This window comes from Elephas maximus, chromosome 7 (genome assembly GCF_024166365.1).
Source record: "Elephas maximus indicus isolate mEleMax1 chromosome 7, mEleMax1 primary haplotype, whole genome shotgun sequence".
Taxonomy (NCBI): Eukaryota; Metazoa; Chordata; class Mammalia; order Proboscidea; family Elephantidae; genus Elephas; species Elephas maximus.
Genome location: NC_064825.1, coordinates 99636702 through 99657933, shown reverse-complemented (window position 1 = coordinate 99657933; position 21232 = coordinate 99636702). Strand labels below are relative to the sequence as shown.

Below are 21232 nucleotides of genomic sequence, written 5' to 3'. Positions count from 1 at the left end.
ACTTTGGGTGGGAGTCTTGTTTTACCATAAAATGTAACAGGCTTGGTCAAGGCCAAGACCTCCTTGGCCTTCAATACTCCGTTCAAGAGTCATGTCATCGCCAAAGCCTTCCTTGACTTTGTTAACCAGAACTGACCACTCATTCCTATGGGCCCCGCTGTGCCCTCGATGCAGTGATCTTGCCCTCGTCCATCAGGGCCCCTAACACTTGACCATACTTGTTAGTTGTCTGTCCCCTCTACGAGGCCGTGACTCTGCTCCTACAGGGAGACTCTCCGGAGGCTCTCAGTGCTATGTATGGGAGGAATGAGAGAGTGAATGGACGAATGAAAGGATGCAAATCAAGATACAGTGTATGGGGAGAGGACAAGACAGAAGAACCTGAGCATAAAGGTGAGGGATAGAGAGGACCCAGGCCTGAACGGAGTTGGCTGTGGGGGCTGAAGGCCAGAATAAAGGCCCTAAGGGAAATCAGCTAGTGGAATTTCTTTCTAACTACTTTTTCGGATACAAGGAAACCTCACTCTTTTGGACAAATTATAGGAAAGTTGAAATCGTAACTGTAACAGACTCAAAAAATAAAGGACTTTTTAAAACTTTTAAGTTCCAACAGTCTCTTGACCCCAGCTAACAAAATGCCACCTCCTACAGGCCTTAGAAGAAGGCCTGGTGTCATAGTGGTTAAGTACTACAGCCGCTAACCAAGAGGTCAGCAGTTCAAATCCACCAGGCGCTCCTTGGAAACTCTACGGGGCAGTTCTACTCTGTCCTATAGGGTCGCTATGAGTCGGAAACGACTCAACGGCAGTGGGTTTGGTTTTTGGTTTTTGACAGGCCTTAGAAGAGCTGTTTAAAGAACCATGTGCTCTAATTGGTCGCCGGTGGCTTCTGAGGAGGTGGGGCTGCCAAAGGGCTTGGAAAGCAAGGTTTGTCCCCAGAAGCTGACTTTCGCCTTGTAATTTTGATTATAGTCTGCAAGTCAATTTGTAGAGGCTATTTTTTTTTTTTTTATGGATGGTGGGATGGTCGTGGGGAGCTGGAAGGGAGTGCTAACAAAACTTTAGGTCAGTCTCTTTTCAAATTGTTGCAAATGCTAGCTTTCCAAGAAGGAATCTTGGATATGGTGGTTTCTTCCCATTAAACCAAAACCAAACCAAACCTGTTGTTGTCTAGTCAATTCTGGCTCATGGTGATCCCATGTGTTACTGAATACAGTCATTCCATAGGGTTTTCTTGGCTGTGATCGTTACCGAAGCAGATTGCTAGGCCTTTCTGCCACTGAGCTGCCGCTGAGTGGCTTCCAACCACCAACTTTTAGATTAGCAGCCTGGCACAAATCATTCGCACCACCCAGGGACCCTTTCTTCCCACTAGTTCACTCAAAAAATAAAAAACTTTTTATTTTGACATAATTTCTGACTTATAGAAAAGTTATGAGTACAAAGAATTCCCAGATGCTCTTTACCAGATGGTTCAAATGTCAATGTTTTACCATATTTGCTCTATTATTCTCTCTCTCCATATCCCAGGGACCAATCGACTCGAAGGCAACAGGTTATGTTTGTATGTGTTTATATATACAGATATATATCTATATAGACAAATATGCATATACATAAATTTTTTTTTTTATATTACTATTTCTTTCGGAACCATTTAGAGTAAGTTGCAGGCATTAAACTCCTTTATTCCGGCATGTTTCAGTATGTAGATCCTAAAAACAAGGCATTGGCGCATGTTTGAGGCTCCAGGTGTTCAGTGAAGTTTGTCTTCTGTAGGCCAGTTTTATCAGGGCCAGCACTGAAGGTGGGCTGTGGTGGGGTCGGCTTAGAGGCAACTGAGAGGGGCCATTCTCCTGTGACTCCCAACCATCCGCCTTTCCTCCTGGACCCTGTCTTCTGCCTCCTCGCCCAAATCCCACACTGGCCATCTTCCCCAGGGAGTCCACTGGAAGTGCGCAGGCTTGTGGTTCAAATCTTCTTTTTTTTTTTTAAATTGAGTTTAGATGAAGGTTTACAGAACAAACTAGGTTCTCATCAAACAGTTAGTACACACATTGTTGTATGATGTTGGTTAACAACCCCACAACATGTCAACACTCTCCCTTCTCAACCCCGAGTTCCCTATTACCAGCTTTCCTGTTCCCTCCTGCCTTCCAGTCCCTGCCCCAGGGCTGGTGTGCCCCTTTAGTCTTGTTTTTTTTCCATGGGCCTGTTCAATCTTTGGCTGAAGGGTGAACCTCAGGAGTGACCTCATTACTGAGCTGAAAGGATGTCTGGGGGCCATATTCTCAGGGTTTCTCCAGTCTTTCTCAGGCCAGCAAGTCTGGCCTCTCTTTCTGAGCTAGAATTTTGTTTTACATTTTTTTCCAGCTCTATCCAGGACCGTCTATTATGTCAGAGCAGTCAGTGGTGGTAGCCAGGCATCATCTAGTTATACTGGACTCCGTATGGTGGAATTGGGCTTCAGTCTTATCTCTGCCTCTTACCACTTCTGTATTCTTAGACAAATCATTTACCTCCTCGTCCCTCAGTTTCTCAGGCTGTAAAATGGGGGTATTTTACATGTTGTTGTAAAGAGTCACTAACTGAATGATTTGGAAAAGGATAGTGAGAACGGTTGCATGACTCAAAGAATGTAATCAATGTTACTGAATTGTACATGTAGGAATTGTTGAGATGGTGTATGTTTTGTTATATATATTTTCATGACAAAAAAAAAAAGTACCATAGTAGTGGTGGCACCATAGATGTCAATTCTGACTTGTATGGACTCTATATGACAGAGTAGAAGTGCCCCATAGGGTTTCCTAGGCTGTAATCTTTATGGGAGCAGATTGGCAGGTCTTTTCTCCCATGGAGCGGCTGGGTGGGTTAGAACAGCTGAGCTTCCAGTTAGAAGCTGAGTGCTTAACCACTGTACCACCAGGGCTCCATGGATGTCCTAGTGCTATGCAAATTACCAAGCGTAGTTCTTGGGTTTTAATGAGAGCTCAGTGTTAATTCCTTTTTCTCTCCGGCTCTGAGAAGCCCACTTGGGACCAGGAGAAAGACCCCTCCACTCCACATGGGAAGAACCAAGAGAACTGCTGTCTGAGGATGGGGGCGGGGGGTGGAAGAGGAGGCTGTAGCCCCAGCCTCTTCTGATGCCTCCCTTGGGAAGAACCCACAGCAAGCTGGTAGCAAAGATACCAGCTATGTGGAAAGGCAACTGGGCAGAACGCAGGGTGTAGTGGGGAGCGCTGGCACGGCTCAGACGTTTCCAGTTATTTGAATGTTTCCTGAGCGCCTGCTGCCCCCAGCCTGAGCCCCTGCCCTCGGTGGCCCTCAGTCTAGCTGGAAGATCCAGGGATCCTCAGGGGTCTGCATGAAGGGAGGCAACATTGAGGAATAAAAAGAGCCAAGGTCCCAGGCAGGCCACTCAGTTGCTGGTGGCATTAGTTGGACCCATTTTCTCTGAACCTGTTTCCCACCTGTAAAATGAGGATGATAATAAAGGCCACCATGTGACAACTGTGAGGGGATTGAAATGAGTCAGGAAGTGAGGAGAACCAGGAAGGAAAGAGAGAGCAAGGAGGGCAGGGTCCCGCCTTGTCCATGTCTGTCTCCCTTGAGGTTCTAGGACAGTGGCAGACACATAGTAGGGCTGAATAACTGCTTGTTTGGCAGATCATCCAAGGGAAGGCCTGAATCTTGAACCAAACTTCTAGAAACCACACTGGGGACTGGGGGGGGGGGGGGTACGGGGAGGGGGGAGAGGGTACCACCTATGGTCCAGAAAAACTTTATTGGAACTGCAGTGCCTCCTGGTGGCCTATGGGAGCAACTGCAGCTTTGATGTTAGCCTGCTCAGAGTTGGGTCCTAGAATATAAGGACCAGGGAATCAGCCCTTGGGTAAACAACATGTCCCAGGGCCTGGTGACTTCTTCTCAGTCTTGGCTTCCCACAGGGCTGTACCCATTGCCACTGAGTTGATTCCGACTCATAGCGACCATATAGGACAGATGCCCTGTAGAGTTTCCAAGGCTGTAAATTTTGACGGAAGCAGACTGCTACATCTTTCTTCCAAGGAGCAGCTGGTAAGTTCAAACTGCCAGCCTTTCAGTTATCAGCCGAGCCCTTAACCCCTGTGCCACCAGGGCTGCTTTCTCACAGAGCTGTGCCCCTTCCAAAATCCCTTCTCACACCTCTCCCTGGCAAGGATCGGGCAATCCCTGTTGGACTGAGATCACAGAGAAGCCAAGGGGTTTGTCCAGGGCCATAGTAGCAGCAGGGCCACTTTCGGTCCTCTGTACCCTGCTCTGAGCTGGTTTCCTGGAGCCCCATTTATCCCTTGAAGACCATCTTCCCACCCCCGTGTTGCAGCAGCGCAAGCAGTGTGCACCAAGCCACCAAGGCCCTCCTGGGTCTGGAGCCCAGGCCTGCGGCCGTTTCCTGCAGGTGTCCTACTTGCAACCCTCAGCAGGGCAGGAAAAGTGGTGCCCTTGGTACCAAAGGTAGGGGAGCCCGGGGGAGTTTCTTCCTACCCCCCAGGTACACACAGCCGTTTACACGAATTCCATAAATGCACCCTGAACTCCCACTCACACCACACCAAGCCTAGGTCCTGCCTGACTCGGGGACCCAGCAGTGTATCAGAGGGACCCTGCTCTAAATTACTCACAGGTTAGTGAGGGGACAGGCTCATAAACCAGCACCTTAAACAACAACAAAACAATTATCATGGAGCCAACTCTGACTCGTGGTGACCCCAGGTGTGTCAGAGTAGAAGTAGGCTCCACGGGGTTTCCAACGGTTGATGTTTCAGATGTAGATTACCAGGCCTTTCTTCCTGGGTGCCTCTGGGTGGGCTTGACCCTCCAATTTTCGGTGAGCAGCGTAGTGCATTAACTGTTTGCACGACACAAGATAGCAAGGTAGTAAGTGTTTCCTGGAAGTAAGCCCAGCCTGGGGGTCAGGGAGGCAGGGATGACCATTGTGCTGAGCCTTGGAACCCAAGGAGAGGAATTTCACAAAAGAAGAAATACAAAAATGAAAAGATTTGACTTCACTAGAAATAAAAATGTAAATTAAAATAAGATCTCGCTTTCATCTGTCACAATGGCAACAATTAAAGAAGAGGTGACAATGACTGGTGTTGTCCCTAGAGAGGAAGGACACACTGCTGATAGCTGAGGAAATCGGCACATTTCTGGAAGACAGTTTGGCCGTATACTTATAAGAAGTCTTAAAATGTGTCTATGATTTAACACAGCGTTTCTAGTTCTTGGAGCTTCTTCTAAGGCAATCACCATGAACGTACTGAGAGATTTAACTACAAGGATGTCCATCACTGAGCTGTAATAATTTCAAACAATTAGAAACGTGTGCCCAACAGTAATTGTTGTTAGGTGCTGTCGAGTTGATTCCGACTCACAGCGGCCCCATGTGACAGAGTTGAACTGCCACGTAGCCGTTTCCTAGGCTGTCATCTTTACAGAAGCAGATAGCCAGGTCTTTCTCCCACAGAGCTACTGGGTGGGTTCGAACTGCCAACCTTTCGGTTAGCAGCCAAGCACTTAACTGTTGTGCCACCAGGATGCCTTCCCAACAGTAGAGGACTGATGAAATAAAATAGAGTTTGTCCATGTGGTGGAATTTTATGCAGTTATTAAAAAGGATGTATTATACAAAAATAAGAGCCTAAGAGACAGAAAGGGCCACATAAACCAGAGACTCCATCAGCCTGAGACCGGAAGAACTAGATGGTGCCAGGCTACCACCAATGACTGCCCTGAGAGGGAACACAACAGAGAATCCCTGATGGAGCAGGAGAGCAGTGGGATGCAGACCTCAAATTCTGGTAAAAGGCCAGACTTAATGGTTTGACTAAGACTGGAGGGACCTCAGAAGTCATGGTCCCTGGACTCTCTGTTAGCCCAAAACTAAAGCCATTCCCGAAGCCAACTCTTCTAACAAAGATTAGACTGGACTATAAAACGTAAAATGATACTGGTCAGGAGTGAGCTTCTTAGCTCAAGTAGACACATGAGACTATGTGGGCAGCTCCTGCTGGAGATGAGAAAGCAGAGGCGGACAGGAGCTGGTTGAATGGACACAGGAATACAGGGTGGAGAGAAGGAATGTGCTGTCGCATTGTAGGGAAAGCAACTAGGGTCACATAAAAACGTGTGTATAAGTTTTTGCATGGGAAACTGACTTGAATTGTAAAATTTCACTTAAAGCACAATAAATTAAAAAAAAAAGATGAGTTATAAAACTACAGAACAGCATAAGAAGATGCACGTGATATAGGGTTAGGCTAAAATGCATTTAACAAAAAATAGGTTCCCCTTTTGGGGTATATTTTGTGTGTGTGCATTGCATGTGTTATGATTCTTCTTTGGGCTTGTCCTAATGCTTTTTTTAATCCCATACAGAACATAGATAACTAGTTGCAATTAGAAAGAGTCACACACACACACACAAAAAAGATGTACAGATGATGGTAGGACTTAGCCAGACACCCAAGGGACAGAAGGGCATACCAGGTAGAAGGAAGGGCACGAGCAGAAAGGTGGGAGCCTGAAACGACGTGCGCACTGCACAGGGAGAGAGTAAGCAGGTGGGGCTTCATGTGGGGCCTGGGAGGATGTGAGACCAGAGGGTCAGACAGGGCCAGTCCTACCTTCAGGGCCCTGAATGCTGTTGGACGCTTGATTTTTAGTGTTGCCAGGTTTGGGGGCGGGGGGAAGGGGGGAAGCGGGACACCCAATTTAGTATGAATTTCAAATAAACATTGAATAATTTTTAGTGTAAATATGTCCCATGAAGTATTTGTGACACGCTGTTGTTGTTGTTAGATGCTGTTGAGTCACTCCCAACTCACAGCAACCCTGTGCACAACAGAACGAAACAATTCCTGGTCCTGCACCATCCTCACAATCATTGTTAGGCTTGAGCCCATCGTTGCAGTCACTGTGTCAATCCATCTTGTTGAGGGTCTTCCTCTTTTTTGCTGACCCTCTACCAAGCATGATGTCCTTCTCCAGGGACTGATCCCTCCTGATAACATGTCCAAAGTACATTAGATGAAGTCTTGTCATCCTTGCTTCTAAGGAGCACTCCGGCTGTCCTTCTTCTAAGACAGATCTGTTCTTCTGGCAGCCAGTGGTATATTTGGGATATACTTATACTAAAAAATTATTTGTTATTTATCGGAAATCCACATTTCACTGAGCATCATGTATTTGATCTGGCAGTTCTAACAAGCGCTCAGGAAAGCAAGTGAAAGCTTTTAGAGAGAGTTGTGCTATGATCACATCTGTGTTTCTTAGACATTCTGTCTGTGTATTTTAGGGTTGTTGTTGTTAGGTGCTATTGAGTTGATTCCAATCCATCATGACCCCTTGTGACAGAGTAGGACCGACCTATAGGGTTTCCAAGGCTGTAATCTTCACCGGAGCACATCACCAGGTCTCTCTCCTGCAGAGCCACTTGGTGGGTTCGAACGGTCAGTCTTTCAGTTAGCAGCCGAGCACTTAACCAGTGCACCACCAGGGCACCTTGAGGGTAGTGAGCCTGAAAGCAGAGAAACCTACTAGGAGACTGTGGCAGTAATTTAGGCTAGAGAAGATGCAGGAGGGCGGGAGGAAGAGGAAGGGGAGGAGGCTTTAGGGCCTGTTTCAAGGGGAGGAGGGACTGGACTCAGTGGGTGCTAAGGGGGGCAGTCAAGGATGGCTCCCACAATTCTGCTTGGGGTGATGGGTGAGTGGGCCAGATTTGGAGGCTGTGGGGAGTGAGGTCCTCTATTTTGAAAGTTGAGTTTAAAGGAGTAGTGGGGTTTCCAGTGGAGATGTTGACAGGGGTGTGAGTGCTGAAAATATGGGTCTCTGGAGCTGAGAGAGAGGTCTGGACTCATGCCCACACTCTGGGAGTCACCAGCTTCCAAAAGGCCTCCACGTCATGGAGGGTTCAGTTTGTGAGGACAGCAGCCCATTCCCACGGCAATAGAGGCCTTTCTCTGAAGTGTTCCAAGTGGGGCTCGTGTCCCCTCCCGTAACCCCACCGCTCAGAGCCCAGCGCCCTGCCGTAGCAGACGTCATTAGGGGCTCTAATTGCTACTTCCAAATAACCTTTCGAAATGATAAAAGCAGCGCCTGCTCATTGTAGAACAAATAGAAAATTCAGACCAGCAAAAAGAAGGAACAAAAATTAACCCATGTTCCCACCACTGGTAACTCCTTGAACGTGTCGACGTACAACCTTCCAGACTTTTCTCAGAACAGATACTCCCCCTGCCTCATTTTTTCTTTTCAAAATGAGATTTACTTAACAACATAACACAGACCTCTTTCCATGAATTAAACGCTATTCTTCTACAACATCAATTTCATTAATTTGGTCAGCAAGTGTTTATTGAGCACCTACTGTGTGCCAGCCACTCTACTGGGCATTAGACACAGTGGGTAAACAAAGCAAATGTGTCCAGGTACATTTCCTGCTTTATGGAAGGGAGAGAGGTAGAGAAATAAGCAAAGGAAAAGAGTACGTAACAATGAGTGTTAGTTGTATGTCAAGAAGGAAACAGTGTGTAGAGTAAAGAATATCAGGAATGATATGGAGGTTAGAAAGACTGGAAGTATCATTCTTTATTTAACCAATTCCCTATTGCTGTACATTTTGGCCATTTTCAGTTTTTCTATATAATAAACAAAGCCAGGAGGAAATTTCTCTCCAGTTAATTCTTTGTGTCCATCCATAATTATTTCTTTAAGATAAATTCCTAGGAGTGGGATTTCTGGGTGAAGAGATACAAACTTTTTTCTGTATTTATTTGGGTTTTTGGTTTAAATATATGTAAATGTAATTTTGCTTTTTTTATCTATAGTTTGCCTCTCTTTTAGTTTTAAAATAATAGGCTGTAAAATTAATTTCTTTGGTGTATAGTTTTATGAGTTTTGACACATTCATGTATAGATTTATGTAATCTCTACCCCTAACCCCTGGCAAGGGGACATTGGTGGTTCAGTGGTAGAATTCTCACCTTCTATGGGCGAGACCTCAGTTCGATTCCTGGCCAATACGTCTCATGTGCAGCTACCATGTGTCTGCGAATGGAGGCTGCTAGCATGTTACTGTGACTCTGTACAGGTTTCAGCAGAGCTTCCAGGCTGAGAGACACTAGGACGAAAGACCTGGCAATCTACTTCCAAAAGCAGTCAGTGAAAACCCTGTGGATCACAATGGTCTGATCATGGGGATGGTACAGGGGAATGTTTTGCTCCATTGTCAGGAGTGACTGGATGGCAGCTAACAACCACCACCCCTGGTAACCAGTGATCTGTTATCCATCCTTATAGTTTTGCCTTTTCTAGAATATCATACAATAAATAGAGTCAGACAATATGTAAATTTTGAGATTGGTTTCTTTTACTGAACATAAACCCTTTCGGATTCATCCATGTCGCTGCTTCTACCAATAGTTTTTTGTTTTTGTTTGTTTGGTTGTTTTTATTGCTGAATCGTGTTCCACTGAATGGGTGTACCATTGTTTGTTTATTCATTCACCTGTTGAAGGATTGGGGTGATTGTAAACAAAGCTGCTAGAAAGATTCCCCCCTCCCCAGCATAAGTACTCACTTTTTCCAGGGTGATTCCTAGCAGTGGGATTTCTTGGTCATAAAGTCAGTGCAGGGTTAGCTATATTAGAAGCTGCCAAATTGTTTTCCCACCAGCAACATCCGAGAACTTCAGTTGCTCCACATCTCACCATCCCTTGCTACTGTCGAGTTTTTAAATTTCCGGTGTCCGATGTGTGGAGTGGTATTTCATTGTGGCTTTAATTTGCATTTCCATAATGCATGACGATGGTGAGCATCTTTTCATGAAAGCCTATTTGCCACCTGTATAGCTTCTTTGGTGAAGGATCTGTCCAATATCTTTTTTAAATATGATTTGTTTTATTTTTGTTATTGTTGTTGAGAACACACAGCAGAACATACACCAATTCAACAGTTTCTACTCGTACAATTCAATGACATTGATTACATCTTTGAGTAGTGCAACCATTCTTATCCTCCTTTTCCAAGTTGTTTCTCCCCCATTAACATAAACTCACTGCCCCCTAAGTTTCCTATCTGATCTTTCCAGTTGTTGTTGTCAATTTGATTCCATATAAACCCGTTACCTCCGAGTCCATTTCGACTCATAGCGACCCTATAGAACAGAGTAGAACTGCCCCATACGGTTTCCAGGAGCACCAGGTGGATCCAAACTGCCGACCTTTTGGTTAGCAGCCTAGCTTTTAACCACTATGCCACCAGGGTTTCCTTGATCCCATATAGATAGATCTTAAAAGAGCACAATGCTCAAGGCTGACATTATTTTCTAGTTAAGCTAAACTATTGTTTGGTTTTAAGAAGACTTCAGGGGATATTTTTGGTTTAAGGTTTAAAAATTATCTCAGGGCAATAGTTTCAGGGGGTCTCCCAGCCTCTATGGCTTCAGAAAGTCTGGATTCCATGAGAATTTGAAATTCTGTTCTGCATTTTTCCCCTCTTGATCAGGACTCCTCTATAGAATCTTTGATCAAAACATTCAGTGATGGTAGCCAGGCACCATCTAGTTCTTCTGCTCTCATGGCAAATGGGGTGCCAATATCTTTTTCACATTACTACTAACTCCAAACTTTATTCAGACTTCACTAGTTTTCCCCTAACATCCTTTTTTTGTTCCAGGAGCCCATCTAGGGCACCACCTTACATTTAGTCATCATGTCTCCTTAGCCTCCTCTGGTCTATGAGTTTCTCAGACTTCCTTTGTTTTGAGAACATTTTTGAAAGCTGTGGTCGGTATGTGTTGGCAAATGGGGGTGCCAATTCACCTCCTGTGTGACTGGCCTGAGAAGTGCCCTGCACTCCTCAGTAGATGGTCAGCTCCTTGAGGGCAGGGACACCGCCTGTTTACCCCAGTGCTCACAGATACGCTTCGTGCATGTTTGTTAAAATGCCACCCCAGTTACTGCTGCCCCTTCTGCATTCTTTATTGGGCTTGGAGGTGAAATAGGGACATTCAAGCTGAGCTCTGGACAGGGCCCAGTGGCAGCTGAGATGGGGCGGGACCTTGATCAATGGCTCACCTTTAACCTCCGCCCCCACCCCCACGCGACTGTTTGGACAGCAGTGGGTTTAGCCAGCGCCCTTTAAATAGCATAAAAGGGCCTCACGCTGGCCTGTTTTGTTTAAGGAGATTACACTGGTGCTGTGCACCCCGCCACAGGGTGTGTGAGGCCGGCTCACTGGGGAACAGAGGGAGCGGCATGTCCCCCACAAAGCAGATGTTTGCAGGAAAAATAGATGTAATTAAAACCATGGAGGATACAATTACTCAGCCCCCTTCAACATACCCTCCACATGCACAGGCCTGTGTGCAACATACACACGCCAGCCGTGTCCACCCCAGCCTACCCTTCTGCAGCTTCATACTCACAATCCCCACATCCACACACTACACACTACACACCAACACTGCAGGCTCACACACCCCCATTGTGTGTCCGCACTTGACCACACAAGCATGTACACTCCACAAACCTGTTCTCAGGCACTGCACATATATGCCACACACCCTCACACGCACCTCCGTGCACATTGCGTGAATACACACAAAGGCGCTTCCTATACTTTCTGTTCAGATGGTATTTAGAAATCAATTCTTTTTATACTTGTATGCCCATGTTCATCGGAGCACTATGCACACTACCCAAAAGGTGGACACAGCCTAAGTGTCCATCAATGTTCATTGGAGCACTATGCACACTACCCAAAAGGTGGACACAGCCTAAGTGTCCATCAATGTTCATCGGAGCACTATGCACACTACCCAAAAGGTGGACACAGCTTAAGTGTCCATCAACAGATGAATGGATAAACACATGGTGGTACATACATATAATGGGATATTACTCAGCCATAAAGAGAAATTGTCTCGATCATGCTACAACATGGATGAACCTTGAAAACATGCTGAGTGAAGTAAGTCAGCCACAAAAGGACAAACATCGTAGGATCCCATTTGTATGAACTATCTAGAACAACGAAGTGTATAGAGACCAGAGTTTATTGGTGGTTACCAGTTGTGGTGGAAGGGAGGGGGACTCGTGTTTAGGGGACACTGAGCTTCTGTTAAGGGTGATGGAAAAATTTGGAAATGGATAATGGCGATCATTGAACACCATGATAAACATAATTGTGCCACTGAATTGTACGTGTGAAAAATGTTGAAATGGTAAGTATTTTTTACATACATATTTACCACAATTAAAAAAAAATTATTTTAAAATAATAGTAAAAAAAAAAATCATAGTCACCCTTGGAAATCTCTCAAGGGCTTTCATATGCAAAAGAGGTTAGAGGAAGTTAGAATGACTCCATTGGGCTGAACCAGTTCAAAAGGGTAGAGGGTAAGAGAATGGAGACAGGTTTTCCATTTCTCTCGTTTCTCAAGCTGATATCTAACAGTGAGGGCTGGCCAGCAATGGAACAGGCAGCTCCAAGTAGTGGAACGAACTTCCATGGCTCCTAATTCAGAATATAACGTTCAACTTCATCAGAAGTGGTTGATGGAAATAATATTCACCTGGGATTGTTTGGCGGGCAGGGGATACCGTAGGGCCCTCACTTAGTACCTTCTGTGGGCCCGACATTGCTCTTGGTGTCTTATGTATACACGTTACTTGATTCCCCGAGTAAGCTGAGATTTACTCCCGGATCCAGATGTTTCTCTGGGAGACTGCAGATTAGGATTACATTGTCTTGGGGCCCACAGAGTTAGTCCTGAGAAAAACCCTTCCCAGGGCTCCCTTACCCACCATGGGGGCCTCAGCGTAGACCCAGTCCTGAGTCCACACAAGAACTGCCCAGGGAGGGTGGGAGAGAAGGCAGATCCCCAGGCAGGTGGACTGGACCCAGGCTGGGCTGTGTTGCTGCTTAGCCACCCCAGGCCTGAGTGCCATTGGGCCCCCCAAGAAGTGCCGTTAGGCCCCATTAGGCCTGGAAAGCTGAGTGTCCCAGTGGCCTTTTCTCTACCCAGTGTGGCAGTGTGGTGGGTATAGAGCAGGTTTCAGGACTCGGGCAGACACTGGGTTTCCTGAACATTGGTTTAAATTCTAGAATCTTCCCCATGAATCCTGTTGCTTTGCTTCTCCTCCTGCCCTACCTTCTTTCCCTTCTGCTCCCTGCATGGACATAGCCCCAGGGTTCTGCCCTGGCCTTTCTCCTACCCTTCTTCCCCAGTGATCTCGTCTACCTTGCTGCTTGCACTGCCAACACTGTACGGGTGGCGTTATTTATTGTATGCCTCTCCTTTGGTGTCTCACTCACCTCTATCCTCCTTGTCTAGCTGGATGAATTGGTTCATTCATTTGTTCAACAAACATTTTCTCTAGGCACTGTATAGGGTGCAGGTACACAGTAGGTGCACTGCATTAGCAGGACAGAGTGAGAGCTCAGTAACATTTGTTTGCTGGAAATTGTGCGTTTATTCTTTGCCAACCATTTACCGCAGGTAAGTGATGGCTCTCCCAGCCTGTGCTAACCCTGGGCTGCGAAGGTCCAAATGACATGAAGTCCCAACCCTTGGGGACCTGATGTTCTATAGGAGGAGCTGGACTTTGAGGGTTGATTATATACTAGTCAGCAAACACAGTCTGAACAGAGAGGGGAGGGGTCCAGGAGGAACTGGTTTTTGGGTTTTGGAGGTCAGTTGGAAAGAAGGAGTGAGAACATTCTGGGCAGGTGGCTAGAGGTAGGGGAGGAAACGAAGAGGCTAGTGGTTTCCTTTTTTGTTGTTAAACCAAAAAAACCAGACCAGCTGCCGTCGAGTCGATTCTGACACATAGTGACCCTACAGGACAGAGTATAACTGTCCCATAGGGTTTCCAAGGAGCTGCTGGTGGATTTGAACTTCCAACCTTTTGGTTAGCAGCCAAGCTCTGAACCACTGCGCCACCAGGGCTCCATTGTTGTTAGCTGCTGTCAAGTTGGTCCCCCAACTCATGGTATCCCACGCACAGCGGAACAAAACGCTGCCTGGTCCTGTGCCATCCCTGCAGATCTGACCGTTGTGATCCATAGGGCTCTGTTCAGCATCATAACACACAAACCACTACTGACAGATGGCTGGGGGTTGCACATGAGGTACGTTGGCTGGAAATTGAACCGGGCTCTCCCACAGCAAAGATGAGGATTCTACCACCGAACCACCATTGCCACTGTGGTTTCCTTTAGCCAGAAGTCATCTGGCCTGAGTTATGGGGCTCTGTTTCCAGCGCTGTCTTGTTGAAGAGGGCACCGAGGAGTAAGCTTGGGTCCAGCCAGCACTCAGGCCTTAGGCAACCATGAGTTCCCAGCCACCAGCCCCTCAGGGTCATTGAGCTGGAGAACAAGCTGCTGGCTTTGCCAGGGCCCTGAGTAGCCAGCACCATCACCCATCCCATGGCCAGTACCTGCCTATCTCAAACAGGTTTGATAAACTCAGGGCCACCCAAGGACAGCAGTGGGGACTGGGCTCTTTAGTTGGGAGGATGGATGACTCAGAGATGTGTGCCACCTGCCCTCAAACATCCATGGGGCAATCTTGGGCTTAGAACCAGGACCATGAGCCACAGCTACAGGAGACAGACCTGGGCCGCATCTTGGGCTTCGTCTAGGAGCAAATGGCCCAGCTGTCCTGGGGACAGTGTGCTTCCTGCCACCAAAGACTAGATGACAGCACTTGGTGGTGATACTGCAGGGTAGGAGGAGGTTGGAATAGATGAGTCTGGAGTCTGCGATCTTGGGACTGAGCACCTGTGAGGCCTTGGTTTAATCTGACCAGTTGAGTGGGAAGTTTTCCTTTGCTGTCTAAGTTAGGGACCCAGCCTCAGGATTTAAAGCAAGATGACAGTCTTGGTCATCTAGTGCAACATCTAGTGTAACAGAAATACGACAAAGGGCTGGCTTTAGGGAACGGAAATTAATTTTCTCACAGGTAGGAGGCTTAAAGTCTGAATTTAAAGGACTGGCTTTAGGGGAAAGCTTTCTCTGCCTGTTGGATCTGGGGGAAGGTCTTTGTCCATTTCTCAGCTTCTGTTCCTCAGTTCCTTGAAGATCTTCATGTGGCCTGGTATCTAACCCCCATCCCTCCAATTGTGCTTCCTTGCTTCTGTGCCTAATCAGCTCTTTTGATATCTCAAAAGTGATTGGCTTAAGGCACGTTCTACACTGCAACAGCCTCATTAACATAAAAGAGAAAACGCTGTTCCTAAATGGGATTACATCCATGGGTATAGGGGTCAGAATTTACAACACATATGTGTGGAGGGACACAATTCAATCTATAACAATGACTAATAATCGAATTTGAGATGAGAAGATCTTCTTCCATCTTTCACAAAGAACCAGAAGCATCAGTTTCCCAGAGTCCTTCAGGCCCTAAGACATCCCCTTAGCTGACATCTGCCTGGTCTGACCATTCTCAGACACGCCCCATCCTTATCTCTCCTCCTCCCCACTCTAGATCCTAAGGAAGGACAAGGCAGGTGGATACTCTATTGGGCTGAGGCAATGACCAGCCTCCTGCCTGCTCTCCACACTTCGGCCAGGGCATTCCAGTTCCACTTTACAGATGAGACTCACAAAGGTGAAATTAGTGGTCTATGGAGCCCCAGTGGTGCAATGGTTAAGCGCTCACTGCTAACGGAAAGGCTAGCCAGTTGAACCCACCTAGCAACTCCATGGGAGAAAGGTCTGGTGATCTGCTCCCGGAAAGATGACAGCCTAGAAACCCTATGGGGCAGTTCTACTCTGTCACATGGGGTAGCTATAAGTTGAAACCAACTCTACAGCACCCACCAAGAACAGCGATGAGTGGTCTGGAGTCATGGGCAGAACATGGCCAAGCTGCAGTTGACAGCACACTCCTGACTCTTTGTCTGGTGGGCTTTGTACCACACAGCACTCCCTCCCCATTCCTCCCCCACTTCACTGGGTCTCACCAGGTGCTGGAGGGGATGAAACCTGGATTCTTATCAAACACCTTGAAAGACTTGACGTCTGCCGCCTCCCCGCAGACTAAGTTGAAAACAAACTCAACACAGAGAGGCATCTCTCTGGGTGCATCTTTGCTCCCTTGTACTCAGGGGGGCCTCCGTCTGTCCTCAGATGAGCAGTCCAGGACCCCTCGATAACAGGCCCCTGGCTCCCTTTTGCCCCTGCCTTTCTCCCGGGGATAAAAAGACCAAGACCAAGGAAGAGGGAATAGAGGACAGGCCCAGGAGCTGAGAGGCCACTCTGTCTCTGATTAGGTATGTTTCTGCCGCTCCTTGGCCTCGGTTTCCCTACGGGTAAGCCTCAAGTTTGGGCTGGTCCCTACCAACCTTTGGTTTCTATAACAGGGAGCTCCCCTCACCCAGCCCCATTGCTGTGCGGGATGGTCCCAATCCCAGGCTGATCCCAACAACACTGTAAGGGGATGCAGCCGAGGGTCTATGGGGTTAGAGAATGGGGCCTGGGGAGCAGAGCTAGTGCAGGAGGGGGCAGGGGCTGCCTCCCCCGAGTCTGGCCTCCAGGAAGTTGCATAACAGAGATGTTTATTTTTGGTGACGCTGGGTGGGATTTCTTTCCTTAAAAAAACCCCAAAACATAAAACTTATTTGTCTGCCAGGAAGATAAATATCTTTGCTGAAAGCTCTTGGCTCGGCTGCCAGCTGTAGTTTGCATAATGCTGTCACTGAAGCTCTGGCTGTCTGCATGTGCCTGGCTAACACGGGGGTGCACGTGGGTGCCTGGGGGCTGGCCCCACCCCCTAAGGGTCCCCCCCGCCCCCGCACTGCCAGTGCCCCCAGGAAAGGCTTAGCTGCTTCCAGGCCTGTACTGAGCACTGGTCTCCATATCCTCCCCTCAGAGCCTTGGAGAGGGAGATGAGAATTATGGGTAACATGTCCCTCTCAGCTTCCCCAGCAATAAGGGAGCCCCCAGTGTACAGGGAAAACTAGGGATGAGAGTGAACCTGAACCTCAGCCCTCAGAATCTGGGTGGCGTCAGGAGACCTGGGCTCCAGGCATGGTCCTGCTGCTTAATGCCAGTCACCTGGGTGGGCCTATTTTACAGAAGAGGAAACTGAGGCTCAGACAGGTTCATGTTCACACTTACCACACATGGTGGTTCTGATGATCAGAGCTTGTGCAAGTCATGTAAAATGCTCCCCACACGCTTATTAACCATGTATGTTACCTCAGCCAACAAGGTTCCTTCTTGCCCAAGTCACAGTCAAGGGAGTGTAGTTCAGAAGTGGGGCTCAAAGCCAAGACTCCAGAGCCAGGGCCCTCCCCACAGCTCTCACAGATGCCCCTATGTGCTGGGAGCTGGCTGCTGGGGGCTGCTTCAGAGTCGGACTGCCTTATGCTAAAGGACCTGTGGCCTTGCAAGTCCAGACCAGAACTGAGAATAACAATAATAGCAAAAACCTACAATGGTCAGCACTGTGCTAAGTGCCTTGCATGTGTCTCTGTTGTTAGCTGCTTTCGGGTTAGCCCTGACTCATGGCGACCCCACGCACAATCCTGTGCCATACCCAGGATCGGTTGTGGGTAGACCGTTGTGACCCATAGGGTTTTTTTCATTGGCTGATTTTCAGGAGTAGATTGATTGCCAGCCTTTTCTTCCTAGTCCATCTTAGACTGGAAGCTCTCTGCATCCTGTTCAGCATCATAGTATCATGCAAGCCTCCACTGACAGATGGGTGGTGGCTGGGCATGAGGTCCATTGCCTGGGAATCAAACCCAGGTCTCCAGTATGGAAGGCGAGAATTCTACCACTGAACCACCAATATCCTCTTTACATATGTTAAAAAAAAAAAAAATGTTAGCTCCTTTAATTCTCACAACTACCCCATAAAGAAGGTCCTAGGAGTATCTTCATCCCCGTTTTCTAGAAGGGGAACTGAGGCACAAAGAGGTGAAGTGCACTGTCCAAAGCACACAGCTGGAGCGTTGTAGATGTGGGATTTATACCCCATCTGGCTCCAGAGCGCATGCTGCACACCTCTCTACCCTGGTCTGTTTGCCTGGGAGCTAACTGGGCTACCTGAACTTGAACGAGCTCCTCCTCTGCCCCCTCCTCATCTTAACCTGCAGGAGTGGATTAGTCTTTTTCTGCTCTGAGTTTGTACAGAGCTCCATCCTGCCAGATGGTGGTGTCTGGGGGCTCAGGCCACATGCTGTGCTCATGCATGTCTATCAAGGCCCAGATGTCGGCATCCCGGGGAGGACAGTGCCTGGACACTTCCCTAGGAGACAAAGTCCTAGCCTGGAAGGGGAAGACGCTGCTTGTAAAGGGAAATGTGACCCCTGCCTCAAGTCATAGTCTCAACCTCACACTCCAAAGAAGAAAGATCAACCTGATGGACAATAGGTGAGGTGGGGTAGTGGGCAAGAGGATGAGTCTCGCTCAGCATTGGATTCTTGAGCTCCACAGGCTCCACAGCTCTTGCTGGACCCCAAACAGGACCAGGCCAGGAAAAGAAGGGTGTTCTTGTCTGCCTCAGTGCCGGCCTCTCCTACGTGCTCCTTCCCCCAGCCCAGGTGGGCCAGGCATGGGTGAGAAATGAGTTTTCACTTCCACCCAGAGAGTCACAATCACTGGGTCAGCATCCTCTCTGGCCAAAGGAGAAGTTCTGGCAAAGGTGGGAGCGTTCCCTCTAGAGGGAAGAGCCCAGGGTCAGTGGGGTGTAGGCTAAAGGTCATAGTGGTCACACTGGGCTGACCTAGATTCACATTTCATTGGTACTGGAAGGCCCGTTCTAAGATGATGGCGCAGAGGCTCAGAGAGGGGAAGGGACTCGCCCAAGGTCACACAGCATGTTAATGGCAAGCCAGGTATAGAACTGAGACTCCTGACCTCACGTCCAATACACCTCTGGGAGGGGATAGGTGGGGACAGATCTCCTGGCCTCTCCCTCCTCCCTTGCTTGGTCCAGCCATTGGTTTCTGACCTTGTTTCCTCCCCCCTCAGCCAAAGAGAGCTCCCTGGGTGAGCCAGAGTTACCGCCTGACTCTGACACCGTGGGGATGGACAACAGCTACCTCAGTGTGAAGGAGGCTGGGGTGAAGGGCCCCCAGGACCGGGCCAGTGCCGACCTCCCCAGCCCCCTGGAGAAGGCTGACTCAGAGAGCAACAAGGGCAAGAAGCGACGGAACCGTACCACCTTCACCAGCTACCAGCTGGAGGAGCTGGAGAAGGTCTTCCAGAAGACCCACTACCCGGATGTGTATGCTCGGGAGCAGCTGGCCATGAGAACGGACCTCACCGAGGCCCGAGTGCAGGTCAGTAGGGGCCACCTGGGAGTGGGGTGGTGGAGAAGGGCTTAGGCTCAGGGCTGCAGCTGGGGCCTCCTGACTGTTCATCGATCACACCAGGCTTTCCTCACCTCAGGCCAATGAGATCCTGTGAGCTGCTTTTCACACCTCTGCTTAAAGCAGAGCAGCTACACTTTGATCCCCTTTACTGTACTGTGAGATGGGGCGAAGAAGGAGGGTCCCTAGTGGAGGGGCAGGAAGCCTGTTAACTCTGTTTCCGGGGCTCTAAGTGGTGTGAGAGTCCAGGCCCTTTTGAGAAAGAGAAGGATGCTTGGTTTCTGCACTAGAAGGCCCATATCACAGAGGAAACAGGACCAACATAAAGACATCTATGGCAACAAATGGGCAGTAACAGAACAATCCAGCTGTTCCCTCTACCCAGGATGGTTGCCTTCTCCTCCATCTTTCAGGTCTCAATTCAACACACCTCCTCTGAGAGGTCTTCCTGACCACCATGACTAAAACAGTAGCCTCCTACCACCATCCAACCACCAAAAAACCCAACCCAATCCAAACTCATTCACCTCAACCTAATACAACACAACTCAACCCTACTCAATCCAAACCAACACCTCACAACACAACCAAACCAGGTCACCTTCTGCCACACCGTCCTTTTTCATCTTCTTTATAAAATTTATGGTTGGCTTAAGTTATCATTCTGTGCTTGTCTCCTCCTACTATGTGAGTTCCTTCAGGGCAGGGACTCTGTTCATCACTGTATCCCCCCAGTTAGAGAAGGCCATCTCCAACAACAAGGGCGATCCATAACTATTTGTGGATTGACCTTCTTTGTCCAGGGAGGTGTGTTTTCTCTCCTGAAAAGAAGTCACAGCAAAGAAAGAATCAGAAAGGAAGCAAAGACCTCTGAGTAGCCAAAATATAGGTTACCAAATCTATGCTCTAAATCTCAAGGACAGTATTCACATGAGATGGACTTCAGCCTCAAAACCAAAGCACGTTAGAAATGGCATTTACAGTGGCATCATATGCCAGTTTTTCCACTTCCAGTGAGCCAGGGGAATCAACAGACTGATAGCAAAGAGGAATTTTTTTTTTTTTTTTTTTTTTTAAGCAGCTCATCTCAGCAGTCTGGGGCCACTCAGTGTAAGGACAGAGCCCCATGCTACTCAGCAGGCCCCGAGGGCACAGTTGCTTTAGTTCACTGCAGAGACTTCAGTGGGGCGGTTCCATGGCATCCATAAAAGGCCCATCGGCCTCAACGATGTTCTGTTTAATATGGGAGAGCCATTAAAAGTCCAGAAAGCTTTTCATGCACAATGGCTAATGTCAAAAAGGACTGGCAGTTAACAGGAAATGTGTCACCACCCCAAACCTCCCCTATCGGCAGTGTCTCTGAACCCCACTAACGGTAAGTTCCCTGAGGGCAGCCTGCCCGCTTTATTCCTCTCTGGTGCCTGGTGAACTTCTGTTTGAGGAAGGCGGGCAGGGCAGCTGAGGTTTCACTGGGATGCAGAAGCCTCTTCACACCTGCTGCCTCATTTGAGGAGGGATGCAATGGACAAGCTTTCAGTTGCTAACCGTAAGGCTGGTGGTTTAAACCCATCTGGTGGCTCCATGGGAGAAAGACCTGGCAATCTGCTCCTGTAAAGGTTACGGCCAAGAAAACCCTATGGGGCAATTCTGCTTTGTCACACGGGGTGGCTTTATGAGTCAAAATTGACTCGACAGCACCTAACAACAACTGGATAAATGTGACCTCACGTGCCTCAGAGTTTGGACAGGAACCCCAGGATCCAGCTGCAGCACCAGCCAATGGATTTGGGATGAGACATGAGAGTAGATGGAGGAAGGAGGTGACTGGCTACGGGACGTTCCTGTAGGTTCTGTGTTGGT

The 21232-nt window shown here is 48.1% G+C and overlaps 1 protein-coding gene across 1 annotated transcript in view; it reads left to right on the top strand.

Moving 5' to 3' along the window:
- The window catches only part of ALX4 (ALX homeobox 4), a 58184-nt gene that overhangs the window by 23716 nt on the left and 13236 nt on the right, over nt 1-21232 (top strand). The window contains exon 2 of the mRNA XM_049890929.1: nt 19032-19342. Coding sequence (XP_049746886.1) covers nt 19032-19342 — 311 coding nt within the window. The remainder of the gene's footprint in view (nt 1-19031; nt 19343-21232) is intronic.